Genomic DNA, 21,336 nt, shown 5'->3' with positions numbered 1-21,336 from the left:
GAAAACGCAACGTACTTCGAAATTACCGATTTCGCCGTTCAAATGTCAGACTCCTCCTCTCCTGGGCCCAACTATAGTTTACAATGAAATACTGTACAACCTCTGACAATAAAGTTCGGTGAATAGTCCTGTACTATCAACATAGCTGAACAATGCATGATAGTGATCTTACTGTCCTTCGAAATAGCCCCTCCCATAACTATGCACTGCTGAGATCGGCAATACATGTCCTGGAAACTCTGCAAGAAGGCTTCATTTGGGATGGTGTTCAAAAGCCTCGTCACGTTTCGTTGGATGTCAGGAATATCGTCAAATCTTTTTCCTTTCAAAGCGAGTTTGAGTCATGGGAATAGGAAGAAGTCTGGAGGATTGAAATCTGGTGAGTATGGGGGATGTTGAAGTTGTAGCACCCCCTTTTTTGCCATGAACTGTTTGACGATATTGGCTGTGCGTGAACGAGCGTTGTGATGAACAATAAACCATGAACCTTGTTGTGCTTACTGGGGTCGTACGCTGCGTATACGTTTCATGAAACGGGTCAAGTGATGTGGCACAAGACGAGAACACGTTTTCCTCTTTCCTAACTTCTGGGTAACGATTTGTCGCACGGATTCACGGTCGATCTGCAGTTCATCCGCTATCATGCGCACAGTAAATCGCCGATCGTTCGTGATTAATGTCCTCACCTTCTCAATGTTTTCGTCACTGACGGCGGTCGCTGGTCTTCCGCTACGGGGGTTGTCAGAAACACTTTCCCGGTCTTCTCGAAAACGGGCGAACCACTCGTACACACACTTGAAGGACAGTGCTTGATCTTCATAGACACGTACCAGCATCGCATGCGTTTCTTTTGGTGTCTTGTCAAGCTTAAAACAAAACTGTACATTGATCTTTTGGTCGTTCATGTTCCTGTAAACAGTTCAGAATCAACGCACTAAACACGTACTGTGTCAAGCAGGTCTTACACGGCACACACACGATGCTCAACTGAACAACGTTGGGAGCAGGTGGTCAAAACCTGCTGCTACGCAGGTGCAGTGTTGTGTGTCGCCAGTGTTGCCGGTTCGACCGTTCTGACTTCATTCACCGAACTTTATTGTCAGAGGCTGTACTAAAATCAGTCAATGAAGAGGATAGTCAAATGCAATCATTTACAGTGAACTGTAGCCTACATCGTTAAAGTGATTAAAACATGACTGTTGCAAGTATGCACAAGAAGATTATGATAGGGAAATTGCCAAGGTTCAAGAATTTCATATGTATAGTCACTACGGAAGTGTAAGTATAAAGACAAATAAATGGTCTCAGGAGTTCAATACATGTTCCGTTACTTTTATCACGCTTTCTTTATCATATTTCATGTTTAGTCTTTATTTCAAGCTGTTTCCAGTTGTAAATACTTTCCAGGCTATTTTAATTTTGCCCACCCGGTAGAACCCTATGCCGTTCTCTGTTCACGTTCATACACGAATTATTTCAAAACCTCATGCGCTTCTGTCTCACTTTATTTCGTCACAATATTGAATAGAACGGTGTTGTCAAACGTTAAAATAACTTTTCGAATTGAACAAACGTCGTCGTATTTTATTCGTGTGTTTCATAAACGTACCGTTAAAATAGTACGGTATTTTGAAGAGTCGTGACTTACCTGAGCTCCGATTTGTCCTGCACGTAGCCTCGGCAGGTCGGTGAAACAACTCGAGCAGTTAAAAATGGGATCTGTGGTAAGGTTTGCCGAGAAATTAAACTTCGACAGTTGATCGCTTAGTAGCGTCCTCAGGTTATGTGGTAGATCGTTGTGCCTAGAAAGAAAAAAAAGATGGTCGAGATATTAACTGTAATAATAATAATATGCAAACAAATTACCTAAAATATGTTGTCACTAAGACAAAATATGCAAAATTATCATATCGAATACGATATTGAATGAAGACAAAATCAAATAATTCTTGTTGTTATTCACGGGCTTTGTTGAGGATTACTACATACAGGATGAAGCCAAAGTCCACCGACAAACTTTCGGAGGTTGTTCAGGGAGAAATCGCGTCAGCTTGTACGTGCAGATCAAGTAACAACTACTACACTCTAAGCCAGGCCCGCTCAAACGCCCAAAATCTCACGCGTGCAAACCGAGGCGAAGAGGTTCTGTGCACCGTGCATCGGTCCGATTCGGTTCGGTTCGGACCAGCGTTTTGTCTCAGGGCGACTTGGCTAAGCTCCGCTCAACTCGGCTTTGATGATGGGCGCTGTAGAGCAAGTGAAGAAGGGGAAGACAGCCGGAGCGATCGAGACAGGCGTAGGGAAAAGAGAGCTATTGCTAAAAATGGAGAAGTGGGGGTATGCACTCTGGTCGATCTAGCGAAGTCGTGTTTTGTATTTCCGCCGCGCAATTCACCGGTGCATGCACCCTGAGAGGCCCTGCTCTAAGCTACACATTAATCGTGAAGACTGTGCGAGATCTTTGAAACAGATGCATGCTCATAATTAAACTGTTCATTATACAAGTGTAACTAAAGCACAATTGCACAGCCACTTTGAAACTTTAATATAGCACCTCAATTCGCAAATGTAACTTACATGGAAAGTTTCCAGGATCTGCCTGCTTCTTTCAGGATGTCACTGTGTGTTCCACATCAGACGTTATATATACTATACATTTCACTATACAGATTTACTTCCTTGCCTGAGGTCCTAACTCTCCTTAAATATATCATAATATGACAAGAAAATCACAACCATCATTTTTATTTTAGATGTCTTTTAATGTTGTAATTATTACTGCAACACTGTCTTTGTCTTGTATACATATCTTTTAGTTATCACATAATCTGTTTAATTTTGTTTTGGCTGAAGATGGCCACTAAGGGGTTGAAACTAGTCTCAAGACTGATATAATATTATTTACTTGATATACTGTATTGAAAAGGTGGATCTGAAGCTGTTGCTGTTACCGTGAGCAGCGTGAACTACCTCTGAGCCTATCAAAGAGAGATGGAGCACTCTATGCTCGGAATGAGTCAAGGATGATGTTATTCTGTATAGAGTAATAAATAAGTAACAAGATTGTGAGCAAGTGCAAAATGACCTCGACAATATTGTGAGATGGACAGTAGGCAGTGTATGATGATAAAAGGGGTTAAAAGTCAGGCTGTGAGTTTCACAAATAGGAAAAGTCCTCTCAGCTTTAATTGCTGCGTTTATGGGGCGAAAGTTCCTTATGGGGATTATTATAAGTACCTGGGTGTTAATATAAGGAAAGATCTTCATTAGGGTAGTCACATAAATAGGATTGTTAATCTCTACACATGGTTATAAGTGTATTTAGGGGTTGTAGTAAGGATATAAAGGAGAGGGCATATAAGTCTCTGGTAGGTAAGACCCCAACTAGAGTATGGTTCCAGTGTATGGCACCCTCACCAGTATTACTTGATTCAAGAACTGGAAAAAATCCAAAGAAAAGCAGCTTGATTTGTTCTGGGTGATTTACGGCAAAAGAGTCGCGTTAAAAACGTGTTGCAAAGTTTGGGCTGGGAAGACGAGCTGCTCGACTAAGTGGTATGTTCTGATCTGCCAATGGAGAGATGGCATGGAATGACATTAGTATACAAATAAGTTGGAGTGGTGTCTTTAAAAGTAGAAAAGATCACGTTATGAAGATAAAGTTGGAATTGAAGAGGACAAATTAGGAAAAATATTCGTTTGTAGGAAGGGGAGTTAGGGATTGGAATAACTTACCAATAAATTTCTAGTTTCCAGTTGATTTGCAATCATTTAAGAAAAGGCCAGGAAAACAACAGATAGGGAATCTGCCACCTGGGCCACTGCCATACATGCAGATCAGTAGTGATTGCTTTCTTTCTTTCTTTCTTTCTTTCTTTCTTTCTTTCTTTCTTTCTTTCTTGCTTGCTTGCTTGCTTGCTTGCTTGCTTGATTGATTGAAGAGAGCGCGTCCGAAACGAGAAATAGGACGACTCGAGTTACCGATGTGTTGGAGACTGACGTGGAGGCGGGCAGGTAACGTAGCGCGGAGCACCAAAACTGGACCAAATCTCTGATGGAACTGAGACCACGGGAGCCAAGAAGTTTCGGCAGACCACCTGCTAGTTGGACGGTCGGCATACACCACCACGTAGGAAGCAACTGGAATCTCACTGCCCATCAGAGGTCGATATGGAGGGGGAAAAGATGCCTATGTTCAGGAGAGGACGTCAACAGCCTAGATAAGGAGGAGGAGGAAAGAAAAAAGTAAAAATAACAATATTCACGTCATTTACCTGTAGAATAGTTATTTTTAAATGTACCGATTCGCACCAGTTTACTAGTCAGATATGTTCTCCCTGAGAGTCTAAGCTATGAATGATCGTACACCAGCCCTGGCAAAAATATGATCGCAATTACATTTTGACTCGTTACGCATCTCTCTTGTTTGATGATGATGATGATGATGATGTTTGTTGTTTAAAGGGGCCTAGCATCTAGGTTATCGGCCCATAATGGTACGAAATGGAATGAAAAATTAAAAGTCCAAAATCCTCCACTGACCAGAATTCAATACATGAGGACGAAGAATGAATGGATGGATATGAATTTACAATCAGTGGATCCGACCCGCAATGTCTCGCATTCACAGAAACTGACGTGAAATAATAGTATTACTGACCAATGGACTGCGTCTATAGCATAATACTGAACCGATGATGCTTTTATTCTAAAGGGGTCCAAATTCCAAGTCAGCGGCCCCTCATAATGGTACTTATCGCTAGAAAAGCAGAACCATGGTATTTTTCATGGTGCGACACTAATCAAAATTAACGTATACTCTCGGTATTCCACACAGTATGGCACTACTCACAGGTAATGAAATTCACATATGTAATACAGACCTATGGTGTTTCGCACATTGCGGCGCCATTTACAGGCAACGCAAACCTATGGTGTTCATCACATAAGTGTACTGACCACAGGGACTCGCGCTATCCCGTGGTGTTCCTCATATAGTGGGTACTAATCATAGGCAAGCCAGAACCATGGTGTCGCTCATATAGTGGTACTAATCACAGGTACTCTAAAAACCGTCACCGCACTCTTTTGCTACTAATCACAAACCTATTTGGTACTACGATCAAGTAAAAGAGACCCATGGTGTTCCCCGCGTTGTGGTACTAATCACAAGTAGTTTCATGTTCTAATTCAAACATCCCTTGGTTGCGCCTTTTAGTCACCTCTTACGACAGGCAGGGGATACCGTGGATGTATTCTTCGGCTGCGTCCCCCACCCATAGGGGGTTTCTCTCTTGTTTCTTAAGTCCTCCAAGCCCCACTCATTTTCAGGCCGTAGTTACGTATTTATTTATTTATTTATTTATTTATTTATTTATGTATTTATTTATTTATTTATTTGTATTTGATGCGCTACCAAGGTCACAGAGTCGGACTGTTGCTTCCCTTTATTTCGGGTTTTTCTGCCCTAGATAGGTGCCATGTGTTATGCGCGTTGCATTTCCTAGGTACACAGGGACTCGGCGCAAATCATACTTTCGCCAAGGATGTCAAACAGTGATGGCAGAAATAACAAGAACGCAGTGAATTTCCGCACTTTCAGTTTAGCTGGAGTGATGGCTTTGGCGGGAAAATGAACTTGAGAAGGCCTAAAAATGCCAAACACCATTCTTAATATAAAAATAAGACAGTTAAATCTGGAGGAGGAAATTACATGGTTTAGGGATGTCTTTCCCGTAATGGTGCAGGCCCCATATTTTGGATTCAAGGCGTGATGACAAAAAGGATTTATGGAGACATTGTAAATGATACAATGCTACCATATGCAAGGGAAAACATGACAGCGAATTGCGTTTTTCAGGAGGATAACGATCTGAAGCACTCCTCGAGTTGGAAAAGAAGTGGTTTGAAGACAACCAGGTATCTGCGTTGCCTTGGCTGGTACAATCGCCTGACTTAAACTCCATTAACAATCCAAGGGGAGGGGGAGTGAAAGAAGCAATACAGATGGAAAACATTTACCAATAAAATCAGTTGTGGCAAGAAGTCCAGAAAGCTTGGAACAACATTCCAAAGTGATGTGCGAGTGTTTGGTGGACTTCATGAATTGAAGGTGCGAGGAAGTGCTAAAAACAAGGGAAATGCTACCAAATATTGACTTGAAACAAATTAAACAGTTGTGGTAAAATTCATTTTTTATTTCTCATCATCTTTGTGACAGTGTTCTTACTTTTTCTGCCAGGAAATTTTTGTAAAACCCGTGAGTTTGCAGTTCTGAAATATGAAGAACGAAGTAAACTTATTTTCAGTAAATCAAAATTATCAGTCTGGAAGTTGGCTTACTGCAAAAGTTCAGACATTTCCTTTCAATGTTTAAGAAATCGACCTTACGTCATCGTTCTCACCACCACCACTACTACTACTACTACTACTTCTACTACTACTACTACTTGTTTAAGGTCCCTGAAGTTGCTATATCGTATATAGTTTACGAGATCTCGGAGAATCGGAATTTTGTCCCTCAGGAGTTTTAAAGCTCTGGTAGCTACGACACGGAGTTTTCACATTTGAACATCCTCAAATCCCACCGATCTCAGTTGGGATCGAGCAACGACTAATTCGACTGTGTCACTGAGGTCTCTTCGTCCATATTTATTTCACAGTGACCCACTTCTTGCGTGCATTTCTCTGACTATCGAAGAAACATCCTTCCGGATATCGTCTACACTGTCGAACCGATGATAAGAATACAGTAGGGGTGTCTGTGTGAGTGAGGGGCCAACGAAAAGGTTTATATCATCATTGCGCCAAGAAAAACCGATAAGCTTTAGCTTAAAACACTGACCAAAAAGGTTCTCTCATCTAAGGTTCAGTCTTGCATGAACTGTATCAACGAATTTTCGTTCCAAGTGATACATGTACTGCAGGTAAACATTTCTCTGCTCAACATTGTCACATAACAATATTTTGAGGCGCAACGTTGGCATATTTTTTAGCACGTGGAGGAGAAAATGTAATTCCTCGGCTGATGTGCATAGCTTCTTTGACATTTAACTCTCTGTCTGTTGGGTTATCAGCATGTCGGCTGTTTGGATCCTCAAATAGCGTCACTTACGTTTGTGTGGTTACAGAGAAACTGCAAAAAACGACGGTGGCACCAAAATGAGGTGCACTAGGTAGGTTGAGGCATGAGGTAGTTGACCATTAATTTCCTCTCTGGAAGAGAAAGTGTTATAGCAGCACCTCCCATACCTCAGCACCTTCCATACTGTCATGGGGGCGATGACCTATTTGTTAGGCTCGTTTAAACAACAGTCATCATCATCATCATTATCATGAGACTTTGGTGGAAGCTACATTTTTATTCTGGCCAGTGCTATTTTATAAGATTTTTTCAGTTTGCTTTACGTCACGCCGATAGTTCTTATGGTGACGATAGGATACAAAAGGGCTACTCTTTAAACCTTCCTCTTTCGAATGGCAAAAGGGCTGTTCGGATATCTGTTACACTTTCCGAGTAATAATAAACTAGTTAGTATGTAAGGGGCAAATGGAAAAGAGAAAACCCGTTACAACGTGACCATGGAATGGTTTTATTGAAAAGTAATCACCAAAAGCGTTAATACATTTAACCCACTGGGAAACGAGACAATCAATTCCAGTTTTGTAGAAAGAGATAGGTCGCTGACGGACTCACAACAGCACCCACTCTTGCACTTCCTGCGCCCTTCTCGGTATTTCCTATGCCACTCGTGCACACTCGTCATGGACATGTAGTGTTTGCCATACACAGTAGACATGTGCGCCGTTCCCGCGTCCAGGTCGAGTCACAAAGAAATCCTGACGAGCTCAATTTATCATTATCTACCAATCCAGTATCAATTTCTGGTCGTAGGTTCCGGGGGTAGAGTCATCGGATGAGATAAACGGTTAAATTCGCATAATATCAGCTCGTTGGACGTCTCCATCTCGCGAATGAATTTATATCGTTTCATAAATATCTATCATACTTAATCTACAGATTCCTATAAGTACTTATTTAACCTAAGACATCAAAAAGAGTGAATAAATTCATCTAAAGTCTTGAAACAGAGTGGAAATTGAATTTTTTGTTGAAAATCTGACTATTTCTCCACCTAACTAATCTAATTAATATCTATATGAAAATAGTTAAAAATCTTTGATATCAAAGAAAAATAAACCCTGATTATATACATTGCTTTTGTTGAAAAGTAGAAAATATATCGGAGATGCTCATCATTATGACAAATTATTAAATTAAAATCATGCTTATGTTATTCTTTTCTTTGCTTAAACACAACGTAATTCCTGAAATTCTTCTCCTAAAATTTTATATTATATATTGCATATCTATTCACAAGTTATCAGTCTATTTGGCTGCATGGATCTGTCAATATTTTACAATTATATTCATATCACGTTCATCAATCGTTAGTATAAGGAAAGCATTCGAGTATTTCAGATTCGAAGTTTTTATTTTCATACACACAAGGAAGAAAAGATAAAGATTTCATACACACAAGGAAGAAAAGATAAAGATAAGTCATTTAAACATTGATTCATTTTCAAATAATAAAAAGAAATTACCATTAGTAATCGTTATTTAAATCATTCATCAAAGACAAAAATAAATTCCCAAAATTAAGTTAAGTGCCAATTATTTATACCATGTGCGATCTGTCAGCACCTTATTCAATGTTATTTCTGGAAATTCTGTGGTCTGTCATCTAAGACGACTTTAATAACCAATGTCATCATCATCATCATCATCATCATCATCATCATCATCATCTATTTATGGAGAACCTATTCAGTGATATCAATGAAATGAGCAAGTAAGCATCCTAACTCTATTTATTTAAATAAACATGATTGTGGTTAAGAATTCTGGATAATGTGGGCTAATTCCACTCACTCTTCCCTATATGGATTCATTTTTGATGATCTACGGGTATCTATCCGGCATATGTATTATCGGCACACTTTTTCTGGATAGATTTACACCCTAGTGCTGAATGGGCAGACCTCGGCAATCTTCGAGATTCGTACTGGCAACCTTTGAAACACAAACTATGAATCGCTTATGCATCGCTGTGCGACATCTGGCGTATACTTTACGTACTAGTACTGTTGTTGTTTACACAGCAAAGCCAAACTATAGAATTCATGCTAGGAACAAGTCTCAAACATCGACAAATGTTATATAATATGTGTGTTACACAGTTGTTGGCTTAAGATAATAACGGTTTAGAAACTACATATCGATCAATCATATTGTCGATTCAAGTCAGATTTCATTTCCATTTAGTTGGCAGCACTACCGGAACCGGGAGAGCTCCCTCCTTACTCCTCATCACCGTGCACAAATCTATCCAGAAAAAGTGTACCAATAATAAATTACATGGATCATATTTAATGCCGGATGTGGAATACTGAAGGATTAATACACGTTATGGAACTATTTACATTTACTCATAACCTTAAATAGTGTCAATTAACTCAACATAACCACTAGAATACATCCATCTCTTCTATCTCGACGAAATAGTAATCATCACCATCATTTTTCTTCTTATTACACGACCATTCTTCATATACAGTATATAACATCTGTTTCATATTCTTCGTATCGTATCTCATCCTTCATTTCAATAACCCCAATAATCTATCTTAACTTGACGCATATGACTCCATAATTATATATATATATTCCATTTCCTTCTCAATTTTCTTCAGATTCATCTCATATTACTCACATGTATTCTTATGGTCCCAATATAACCTGTATATCGTATTGCATCATCTCCATTTCGTGGTATAACACCCTAATTCAATCATAACATTAACCACAATGTCGGTATAATATTCACAACCGAAGTAAATTAACCTCTTATGTAAAAATAGACAGCATTACGAACGCGTAACCTGGTTATCACTGATTAAATACATCCTAACCAAAGGATTGTGTTTTTAAGTTAGATGACTACCTATTATCCTCCTACGTTGTTATATCAATGCTATTTCACTCATGAATGCACTCTTCTTGAATATAACTCTATAACAGCACTGCACACTTATATTACATGCAATTAGAAAATGGCACTTTTCAAAACAAGTTATTGAAGTTACTTTCGGTAATGTTATCTCAATAAACTTATCTTTTCTTCCCTGTATTCCCTCGCTGGTATGTCCGAATGCTTTAGGACATCTCGTCAGATACGACTGCTACATCGTGCCGGTCTCTGGGAAACATATGGATAGGTCATTCCTCCTTCTCCGTCATCTAGGGATAGCTCCGCCGACTTCAGGTCACAATCACCAGACAGTCCGCCTTGGTTTTCTTAGTGCATGATGCTGGCCATCTCTTGCGCAGTTAGGACAAAAAATACAGATAAACATGGTCAGTTTCGTCATCTTAGTATTCAAAGCTTTCTAACATTCATAAACGTATTGGAAAGAATGCTTCTTTCAATTAGATTCAGCTTATGTCTTGCAGATTACTAACATGGCTATTAAAATCACAATTATAATTCGATTTAGTTTCCTACAGCTTGTTTTCAATCGCCGCAGTATTTATTATTTCTTGCCAGTAGCTTAGAATGCTATGTGCTATATTCGCGTGGTGTCTTGTCGTTTCAATTTCTTAATTTATCAATACGCGATTCTACGCAACCCTTCTGTAGCTTTGCTCTATTTTCTTGATGTTATTACTATTTCTTTTGGCTCAAGCCTTTTTCTATCCACTTGTTAATATCCACTTGTTAATATGTTGTACCGAACAGCTTGAGATGGTTTCTTCTGGAATGATTTTTGTAAAAGTAAATTTGTAATAATCTTGTATCCTTCATTCTTTTTCACTGCCTTCTTGGTACTATTTCTCGGCTTATCCCTGATATGAATGCAATCTTCTTGACATTGACGATTAACTTTGTGTGTCGTGTTTAATTTTCTCCCGGCATAGCGTCCATTTTTGTTCCAAGATGTTCATTCCTAAGAGTGAAATGGCGCACATGCGACGATGGGTTTCGCGTTCCCCAGCACCCTCAGCTACCAGAAAACGAAAAACACTTCTCGGCTCTTCTTTGCTTGCCTATATTTCTACATCTGAACGAACACACCAGACCAGCGAAGGCAGTATCGATAGGGCTACGTAACAACAGTGTTTCCACCTTTCTCGTGTGTTCGGTTTTCATTTGACTGCCTGCTCCTTATATATGATTTCGTTGCATCACCGCCAGCCATAAGTATCCACGATTTATAATACGCTTCACGTCAAGAAAACGCTATGAACATGGTTCACCTATTTGTTAATATTATAATGCAACATGGCCCATCCCACGGGTAATAAGTGTTTATTGTTGAACTTTTTTCTTAAAACTCATTGTGATTTGTACGTTCACAGGAATTGCTAGTTGCAAATACTGTATGCATGCGGGAAATAACCCTGAGAAATGTGAACAGAGTCATGTTTGTTGACTTACCCATCAATCAATGGAACACTCCTGAGGATTTCTTTCGCTGATACGTGATTGTGAATCGCACCGGTTGGGTGCGATCCTGTTAAGGCAACTGGCAGAGCGATTGCCAGTGCAATGATCACCAAAACGGTACATCCACACAGCACCATCCATTTCTTCGACACTGTAACATTTGAATAATTATGCATCAACTGTCGTCACATTGCTACACAGTAAAATGGCAATTTTATTGGTTTTATGCCACACTAAACTTCTTGTGTTTTTCAGAGAGATGATGAGGGCCAGAATTTTTTTTGGACAATTTGGACGTCGCACTGACACAGATAGGTCTTACAGCGACGATGTGATAGGAAAGGGTTAGGAGTGGGAAGGAAGCGGCCATGGCCGTAATTAAGGCACAACCTGCCAGGTATGAAAATAGAAAAACACGGAAAACCATCTTCAGGGCTGACGACAGCGGGGTTCGAGCCAACTATCTCCCGAATGCAAGTTTATAACTAAGTGACACAAATAGTCATGTACTTCAATGGAAGTGATACTAGCTAATGTTTGTCCGATCTTGCGTTGAAAACTGGGTTACGCATGTATTCTGCTCAAATAATTTACCCTAACATAATCAAGTTAGTGAAATAAAAGAAAATATTTCACGTGTCATCCTAATGCAGGAAAAAAATACATATTTTTGTTGAATTCTTTTTTTAAAGTTGAGTTTTGCAATTCTTTGTATGTCTCATAAAATATGCTGTCCTTACACCTCACTCCCCTCAATCTCTCTCTCACTCACTCGCTCTTTCCTTTGGGGCTTGCTCTCAGACCTGAGAGCCCGCAGCTGTCCTCGGCCAAGTACAGGGGCTGCCCGTTGGAATGGCCAGATGTACACATAACACACTACACTACTAACCATACACAATTATGAATACCTACATATCACCAAACAGGGTTGACATCAGGAAGGGCATCCGACTGTAAAACAGGGCCAAGTTTATGTGAGGAGCACCAGCGCTCCCACCAGAGAGAGTGGAAAATGCGGCAGGTAAGAAGACATGGGAGTTATGTAATACTAAGCAGGGGCGCCTGGACGGATGTGCATTCCCTGGATTTCTTTTTGACAAACATATCTTAGAGCTGAGGGGTCATCCGAAAAATTGTGTGGGTGACGTCGCGCATTTTACGGTATTTTGTAAATTTCCTGTGCGGGACGTCATTTGTTCCGCAATCGTTTCGTTTTCTATCTGAACGAATATTCATGTTATTGTCATCGGTACGAATTTTCACAATACGCAACTGTTCTGCCATCTAGCTTTAACTAAACATAGCTAAACCATTGCCAACAGTACGATCTTTGAAAGTGCAAAGAAGTAGGTAAAGCGTTCCGGGTGTACTTTACGACTTCCGAGTTACCGTTAGTACGTGGCATGGCGTGTGTGGCCATCCTGCAGCACGAAGCGCATCAACATAGACGTGTTTTATTGACTAGTGTTTTTCTTTAAGTTTTTGTGATTTCTGAAATGGATTCGGCGACGGATAGTGATGACTGTACTTCTACTTCGTCACGGAAAAGAAAGCCATCATTTAAACCCAAGAAGTCAAAAGTGAAAAATGAACGCGTAGGTGCATATAAAGCATATAAAGCAAGTTGGGAGACCAACAAGCCATACTTATCTACTGATCGAATTAACGTCCACAAGCCGTTTTGTAAACTTTTGTAAACATGGCCAAAAGAAGAGGGAAGCTGGCAAAACAATGCTTTTGATAAATGTTACAATGTTTGTTGTTTTAAAATTACAGTTAAAATGTAACTGTCCCCCCAAAATTGTGGAATGTCCCCCTTTTTTGACTGTTCTGTCCTTCATTCATTCCTTCCTTCAGCAGCTGGTCATCCTAGACGCGACGTTAACAGTACCTTGAGATCTGCACAGACCGTGGGTCTGTATAAAGAGAGCTACACAGGCCGTGGATCAGTATGTCATGGCCATCCATTAATACTTCACATCACAGCCTGCACGGTTGCTAGAAAACATCGCGTCGCACAGTTTACTGAAAGACATATTTATGGTAATTTACCAAAGGGAAATTTAATAGCATTTGTATTTTCCTTTCGAAATTCGCCACTACTTCTTGCTTCCTTTATTAGCCACATTCGTAGTGAGTCTACCTCTTATCTGGAGACTCCGAGTTCGTTTCCAGGCTCTTCTAAGGATTTTAAACCTGTATTGAGGGCTGGAATGTGATTTACCAAGCCTCTTGAGGCCAACTAAGAAGCTACCTAATATGAGAAGCGCCGGGCTGAGTGGCTCAGACGGTTGAGGCACTGGCCTTCTCAGCCCACTTTGGCAGGTTCGATCCTGGCTCAGCCCGGTGGTATCTGAAGGTGCTCAAATCGTCAGCCTCGTGTTGGTAAATTTATTGACACGTAAAAGAAATCCTGCGGGACTAAATTCCGGCTCCACGGCGTCTCCGAAAACCGTGGCCGGAAACATTCTTATTTTTCTTCGGTGTGTTATTGTTATCATCAGCGTACTTTGGATGTTTTTTTTTGTTTCCGAATTTGGCCAACTATGGACCGCTTCTTGGCCTTTCTTCTCTTCTTTTTCTGAAACCTCTTCATTTTTTCGCTTCTCATCTTTCTCCCCTCTTTAGAAATAATCCGTTCGGGCCTCCGTTTTAGTGGTTTCTCTTCAGATGACTTTAGACTGTCGACTCTTCTTCTGAACTCTCTTCTATTGTGGATCATCTGTTGTAATTCCATCTTCTTCCGCATCCCTCTTGAGCTCTTCTACCCACTTGGAGGTGGCCTTCAACCCCATGATAGTCCGGCTCCATGGCTAAATGGTTAGCGTGCTGGCCTTTGGTCACAAGGGTCCCTGGTTCGATTCCCGGCAGGGCAGGGAATCATTGGTTAATTTCTCCAGCACGGGGCTGGGTGTATGTGTCGTCTTCAGGTCGCCTACGGGTGTCATATCGAAAGACCTGCACCTGGCGAGCCAAACATGTCCTCGGACACACCCGGCAATAAAAGTCATACGCCATTACATTATTACCCCATGATGTGTGAAATAATTTTGGTCAGTTGTTTGTCATCCATTCTTTCTAGGTGTCCGTAGAATTTCAGCCTTCGTTTCTGCATTGTGTCCGTGATCTATTCAGTTAACTTGTAGTAGATCTCCTCACGTCTCCTTTTCTTTCAGGTCTGATCAGTAGTCTTCTGCGGTCCCAGAATTTTCCTCAGAATCTTCCTCCCCTTTTTATCAAGTTCTTGCAGCTCCCCTTTTTAATTTAAAATAAGGCACTCAGAAATTCTTTATTAATAGTATGATCTAGACTTCTACAGCTTACTGAAGATAAAATGGGTCATCAAAATATAAAGATTAACTAGGTTTAAGATTCTTCATGAGATGGTAAGACGTACAAGACTGTTCAGATATTGGTCTAGTCGATTCTTCATTTATTGGACTGAGATGAACATTTTAAAGAGAATTATGGATACTTCCTGATTCTTACAATCTCAAGCGATTCAAAGAAGAAGGGGCAATGACATAACGTTCGGACCTCCAAACCAAGCAGGCCCGGGACCTTTAGGGGGCCCGCAGACTTCTCCCACAAACATAAATACTCGTATATAAATTTTTCCCACGAAGATGCCTTTGCTGGCGAGACCTAGTGTTTACAGTGCACTATGTCTTCTGGAATGGGCTGGAGCAATTTTGTTACTTTCATTGATTTATCTTAGTCTTATCCTTGGCTTTGACAATATGAAATTGACTGAGGTAAGAGTGATGCTAGTAATGCATTTCTAATGTAGCCAGTCCCTGTTATGAATGGTGTGAAAATGTTGCTCATAGGGTCGGTTGGTGCAAGCATGTTAGTGGGTTTGGCAGACTGATATGTAATAACAACTTCTGCCTCAGTGAGGAAAGTAACGGGAAACGACTACCTCACTCCTCATTTCCCTAGTTCGCCTTTTCAGTGATGCCTAGGCCATCTGTAATGGTGGAGTTGTTGAGGATCCAACCAGCCTTTGGGCTGAGGATTGAACATACACACATTCCCACGAAGATAATAAATAAATAAATAAATAAATAAATAAATAAATAAATAAATAAATAAATAAATAAATAAATTAAATAAATTAAATAAATACATTTACCCGAATGCTACTCTGCATGGGAAAATGTATTATTATTGTTTTTATAATGGGGCGATAAAGACTGCTTTTAACATTTCATGAGTAGAAGTGTTATAAGGTGGTTGCATCTATACAGAGCGAGTTGTACACGCGGTTCGGCTCTCATAGTCGTGAGCTTATATTTTGGAGGAGATGGGTTCGCATCCCACCATGGTAAGTCCTGGAGATGACTTTCCGTGGTTTCCTGTTTTTAAACATCCAGCCAATACTGATTTCGAAACTGAAATTTGTAAAGGACTATCTACGAAATTGTATGACCCAAGAGAGATTCATAGAACTCAGCCACCTCAGCATCGAATGTGACATCCATTGATGTCAGTGAAATCATCAATATCTATGCATCCCCGACAGCACGCCATATGGAATAGTTTCATTAGACAATATGAGTACAGTACACTTTTAAAAGTATAAAACGGAGCAAGTGGCTGAGTCATGTAGCTGTCAGCTTGCATTCGGGAGATAGTGTGTTCGAACCCAGCTGTCGGCAGCCCCGAAGATAGTTTTCCGGTGTTTCCCATTTTAACATCAGGCAAAGCCACGGTCACTTCCTTCCCACTTCTAGTCCTTTCCTGTTCCATCATCACCATACGACCTAAAGCAAATTGTAAACAATCCAAATATAATACAAAAATTATATATATACATACAATATAAAGAAAAGGTCGAACTTATGCTTATGTTACTTTAATCTAACTAAAAACTATTTAATTTTCAAAACCTATTATATTATTATCTTACGGTAAGTCCTTTGTATATATCAAAAGGGTACAGATTGCATAAAAGTTATGCTTATATCTGACGCAGTTAATTTTATGTATGTTATTGATAGGTTTTATACAATTTCTATCAGGTGGTGATTATTGTTTTAAGAGGAAGTACAACTATGCAAACATACTCTATATAACACTAATCAGAGAGAGAGAGAAAAGGAACGTATCCGGCACTTCTAAAAATGAAGGTATCGACGAAAGAAAGACAAGGGCCACGAAGAGCGTGAAAGTGAAGGACTACCTAGTCCTCGGAACTTAATAGCGTCGGGGTCGGAAAAGAACAAGAGTTGATCAAGGAAGGTGGGATAGGATAGATGAAAGTGAGGAGCCTGGGACAAGTAAGTGGTATCAATTCCGTGACTCAGCTAAAGGGCCCCGCGGTCGCCAACTCACGCTCCCAAGTTGAGAGACCCTGGGGCTCCCCTTTAGTCGCCTCTTACGACAGGCAGAGGATATTGTGGTTGTTACTCTATCGTCCCCACTCACAGAGGGAATTTCGATCAGGGGGACCCTTAACGTATTCGTTACGCCTCTGAAAAGGGATCAATCGAGTGCTTTATGAAACTTGAGCACATAAAAGTACAAAAATAATGGGATGGAAATTTCTTCCCAGAAAACTACTTCTCTCTGCAGAGCAGAACATAATTTACTTGGTTGTGCACAGTAATTTGTTTCCCGGACATGACTCGGCTAAAATTATCAAGAAGAAATCATTGCCTCCCTCTGCTACTGGCTATCAACACTCATTAAATTCGCAATACTCTCTACAAGGCCACGGAATAAATGACCCCAGTAAACTTCTGTTTATAGCAGCTTTAAACAGCACACAAGTACGTCATAGTCAGATTCGCGAATAATAAGCTAAACAGGAATAGGTGAAGGATGAGAGGTTGAAAGCAAAACCTTGGAATAAGGTAATATTAATGTACGTTATGAATCTCATCGAGCGAAAAATACAATAATTCACTTGTGAACAATTTCTGCGAAAAATTATTTTTCGAGCAAGAGTAGACAATTTCCTGCATTTTCTGTCTTGGTAGAAGAGCAAAGGAACACTAGTTCATTAACATTCACGATAGTGGTGTTGACGCACTCCAGTATAATACGTGAGCTCTGTTGTGCTGGAGGAATCGGTGCGAATTTAGTTTCCTCAATAATGTGGATTTCAGCAAACTCGATGGTGCAGGTTATGACGTTAATAAAACAATGTTTACTCTGCTTTTATTTTGTTAATGTCAAAAGGCATAGTTCCATTTTAAACACGGCACTTCCTAAATTATACTAAATTATTAAAATACGTGTATGTGATAAAAGTATGTGCCCTTCCTTTCTCTTCATTTCTATGAAAACAGCACATCAGTAGCACGTTCCATTTTAGAATATTTCGAGTGCAGCTTCTAAGTTACTCACCCTGTACATAAATATATTAATCACTTCTTGAAAGAGGAGGAGATAATTTACTTTCACTTGGCTACAGCTTAGGAAGTTGTTTGCAGCAGGCAGCCTACATTGAATAGTACAGAAAAACTGGCCAATTAATTACACAAAAATTCAATGGTAATATTTTTGAAAACAAAAAGAAAAATGTACTCCTTATAGCCTACAAGGTAGAGCTATTCCTTTTAAATTACGAACCTAATTCTAAGATAAAATGTTCGTTATTATTTCGCATAAATACTGATTATCCGCCTCTGTGGTGTAATGGTTACTGTGATTAGCTGTCACCCCCCGATGGTCCGGGTTCAATTCCCGACTCTGCCACGCAATTTGAAAAGTGGTATGAGGGCTGGAACGGGGTTCACTCAGCCTCAGGAAGTCAAGAGGGTGATTCTATTACCACCTCAGCCCTCCTCGAAGTGGTTTTCCGTGGTTTCCCACTTTTCCTCCAGGCAAATGCCGGGATGGTACCTAATTTAAGGCCACGGTCACTTCCTTCTCTCTTCCTTGTCTATCCCTTCCGATCTTCCCATTCTTACACAAGGCCCCTGTTCAGCATAGCAGGTGAGGCTGCCTGGGTGAGCTACTAGTCCTTCTCCCCAGTTGTATCCCCGACCCAAAGTGTCACGCTCCAGGACACTGCCCTTGAGGCGGTAGAGGTAAGATCCCTCGCTGAGTCCGAGGAAAGAGTCAACCCTGGAGGGTAAACTGATTAAGAAAGAAAGAAATAAAATCTGATTAACGGTGAATGAAAAAATTGCCAAATACAAGGTAGATACAAAATAACATATTTTCATATAACATAATTTTTATAACAACATACTATTCATATTACCGAGCGAGCTGGGCTTGCTGTTAGGGGCGCGCAGGTGTGAGTTTGTATTCGGAGGACAGTGGGTTTGAACCACATTGTCGGCAGCCCTGAAGATGGTTTTCCGCGGTTTCCCATTTTCACACCTTAATTAAGGCCACGGCCGCTTCCTTCCCACTTCTAGCCGTTTCCCATCCCATCGTCGCCATAAGACCTATCTGTGTCAGTGCGACGTAAAGCCAATTGTAAAATAAACACATATTAAAGTTGTTTTATAGATATTTCTTGTGGTAGCAAGGTGATTTCTGAAGCAGCAGATGAAGACAGAAAGTGTTCCACAATCAACAACAGCCACTGATCATTGAACAAATGAAAGTTTGAACATTTACTGAAGCTGCACAGTGTCTAAGCATGCTGAGAGAGAGAGAGAGAGAGAGAGAGAGAGAGAGAGAGAGAGAGAGAGAGTGTGTGTGTGCAAGCATACCATCAATATCCCAGTAGCAGTTCCTCCTTTTGATGGCGATGGTGGCCGATTATGTACAGTATTCATCATCATCATCATCATCATCATCATCATCATCTGTTTACCCTCCAGGTTCGGTTTTTCCCTCGGACTCAGCGAGGGATCCCACCTCTACCACCTCAAGGGCAGTGTCCTGGAGCTTCAGACTCTTGGTCGGGGGATACAACGGGGGAGAATGACCAGTACCTCGCTCAGGCGGCCTCACCTGCTATGCTGAACAGGGGCTTTGCGGGGGATGGGGCAGATTGGAAGGGATAGACAAGGAAGAGGGAAGGAAGCGGCCGTGGCCTTAAGTTAGGTACCATCCCGGCATTTGCCTGGAGGAGAAGTGGGAAACCACGGAAAACCACTTCCAGGATGGCTGAGGTGGGAATCGAACCCACCTTTACTCAGTTGACCTCCCGAGGCTGAGTGGACCCCGTTCCAGCCCTCGTACCACTTTTCAAATTTCGTGGCAGAGCCGGGAATCGAACCCGGACCTCCGGGGGTGGCAGCTAATCACGCTAACCACTACACCACAGAGGCGGACGAAATTATTAACCCCTCTTAAGAGTAACCGAGACGCACTGCGTAGCATTAGGTGTTGGACTCCTTTGCATAAGGTTGCAGAATCTTGGCACAGCGGGTTGAACATTTAAGAGTATTTGTGCTATTAGATTTACTAGATAATTAAGCCAATCCTATTCCGGGCAAACATTCGGCACTCCAGCGTATCGCAATACCGCTAAGATTTGAAGAGATGAGAGGCCCATCCCAAAATGGTCGGTTAAATCCTGGCTCTACCGAGTGATATTTGAAGGTGCCAACGTTCTCAGCCTGAGTCCATAATTTAACAGCACCACGTTTAAAAAGAACTCCTGTGAGATTAAAATGTCCAGCACTTCAGCGTCTTCGAAAACCGTAAAAGTATTTAGTGGGACGGAAAATCAACAAAGTCTTGGCGTTACAGCCCATTAAAGGCTTTGTCCTGCTACGAAGGCTGCTGCCCTTCCAAACACTGGAGTGGCACGTGGTCAGGGTGTCCACATCCTCGACCGTATTACTTGACTTTCGCGACCGCATAAAACCAGTATTATTATTATTATTATTATTATTATTATTATTATTATTATTATTATTATTATTATTATTATTATTGGGAGGTTGTCCGATTCCTTGGTTGAATGGTCAGAGGGCCCAGGGTTCGATTCCCGGCGTGGTCGTGGATTTTAACTGCATATTGTTAACTCCTCTGGTTTGGGTACTACAAATCACCACAGAAATATGCAAAAGTGAATACGTCTTACACATAGGGTTGACATTAGGAAAAGCATTCGGTCGTAAAGTTGGGCCAAATCAACATCAAGTTCCGGCCCCATAACTTGGTAAAAGGTCAACAAGAAGAAGAAGAAGAAGAAGAAGAAGAAGAAGAATAAGCTTTAAACTCATGACATACTGTAATATATCTTGAGGGCATGGGTAGGCCTGGTGAGAATAACATATTGTAAAAAAACAAAAAAACACACTCATTCCTTAACCAAAATGATGAATATTTGAAGGGGAAGGCAGATGATAATACTACTATGGGGAGCGTGATTAGCTCATTGGCTTAGCTGCTGACTTCCCCCCAGAAGGCTGAGGTTCAAATTCCAGTCGATTTTTGGGTTTACATTTCTATCTCAAAAATTGTGTGTCGTCAGAAAGGGCATCCGGCCGTAAATCTCCGGTCAAATCCAGAATGAGCCTGGATGAGTCCAGCGACCCCAGGAAAGAACTGGGATAAGCGGAAGAAAGTTAGTAAGTAAGGAAATAATAATAATAATAATAATAATAATAATAATAATAATAATAATTTTTTTTGCTAGGGGCTTTACGTCGCTCCGACACAGATAGGTCTTATGGTGACGATGGGATAGGGAAGGCCTAGGAGTTGGAAGGAAGCGGCCGTGGCCTTAATTAAGGTACAGCCCCAGCATTTGCCTGGTGTGAAAATGGGAAACCACGGAAAACCATCTTCAGGGCTGCCGATAGTGGGATTCGAACCTACTATCTCCCGGATGCAAGCTCACAGCCGCGCGCCTCAACGCGCACGGCCAACTCGCCCGGTAATATAATAATAATAATAATAATAA

At 40.9% G+C, this 21,336-nt stretch overlaps 1 protein-coding gene across 1 annotated transcript in view; it reads right to left on the bottom strand.

Moving 5' to 3' along the window:
* The window catches only part of LOC136876173 (dipeptidase 1), a 232,961-nt gene that overhangs the window by 109,440 nt on the left and 102,185 nt on the right, over positions 1 to 21,336 (bottom strand). Inside the window, exons 3-4 of the mRNA XM_067149896.2 lie at positions 11,502 to 11,661; positions 1,649 to 1,802 (exon numbers count right to left, since the gene is read on the bottom strand). Coding sequence (XP_067005997.1) covers positions 1,649 to 1,802; positions 11,502 to 11,661 — 314 coding nt within the window. The remainder of the gene's footprint in view (positions 1 to 1,648; positions 1,803 to 11,501; positions 11,662 to 21,336) is intronic.

The sequence above is a fragment of the Anabrus simplex genome, chromosome 6, assembly GCF_040414725.1.
Source record: "Anabrus simplex isolate iqAnaSimp1 chromosome 6, ASM4041472v1, whole genome shotgun sequence".
Taxonomy (NCBI): Eukaryota; Metazoa; Arthropoda; class Insecta; order Orthoptera; family Tettigoniidae; genus Anabrus; species Anabrus simplex.
Note: the sequence above shows the minus strand (reverse complement) of the source record. Positions and strands in the feature narration are given on the sequence as shown.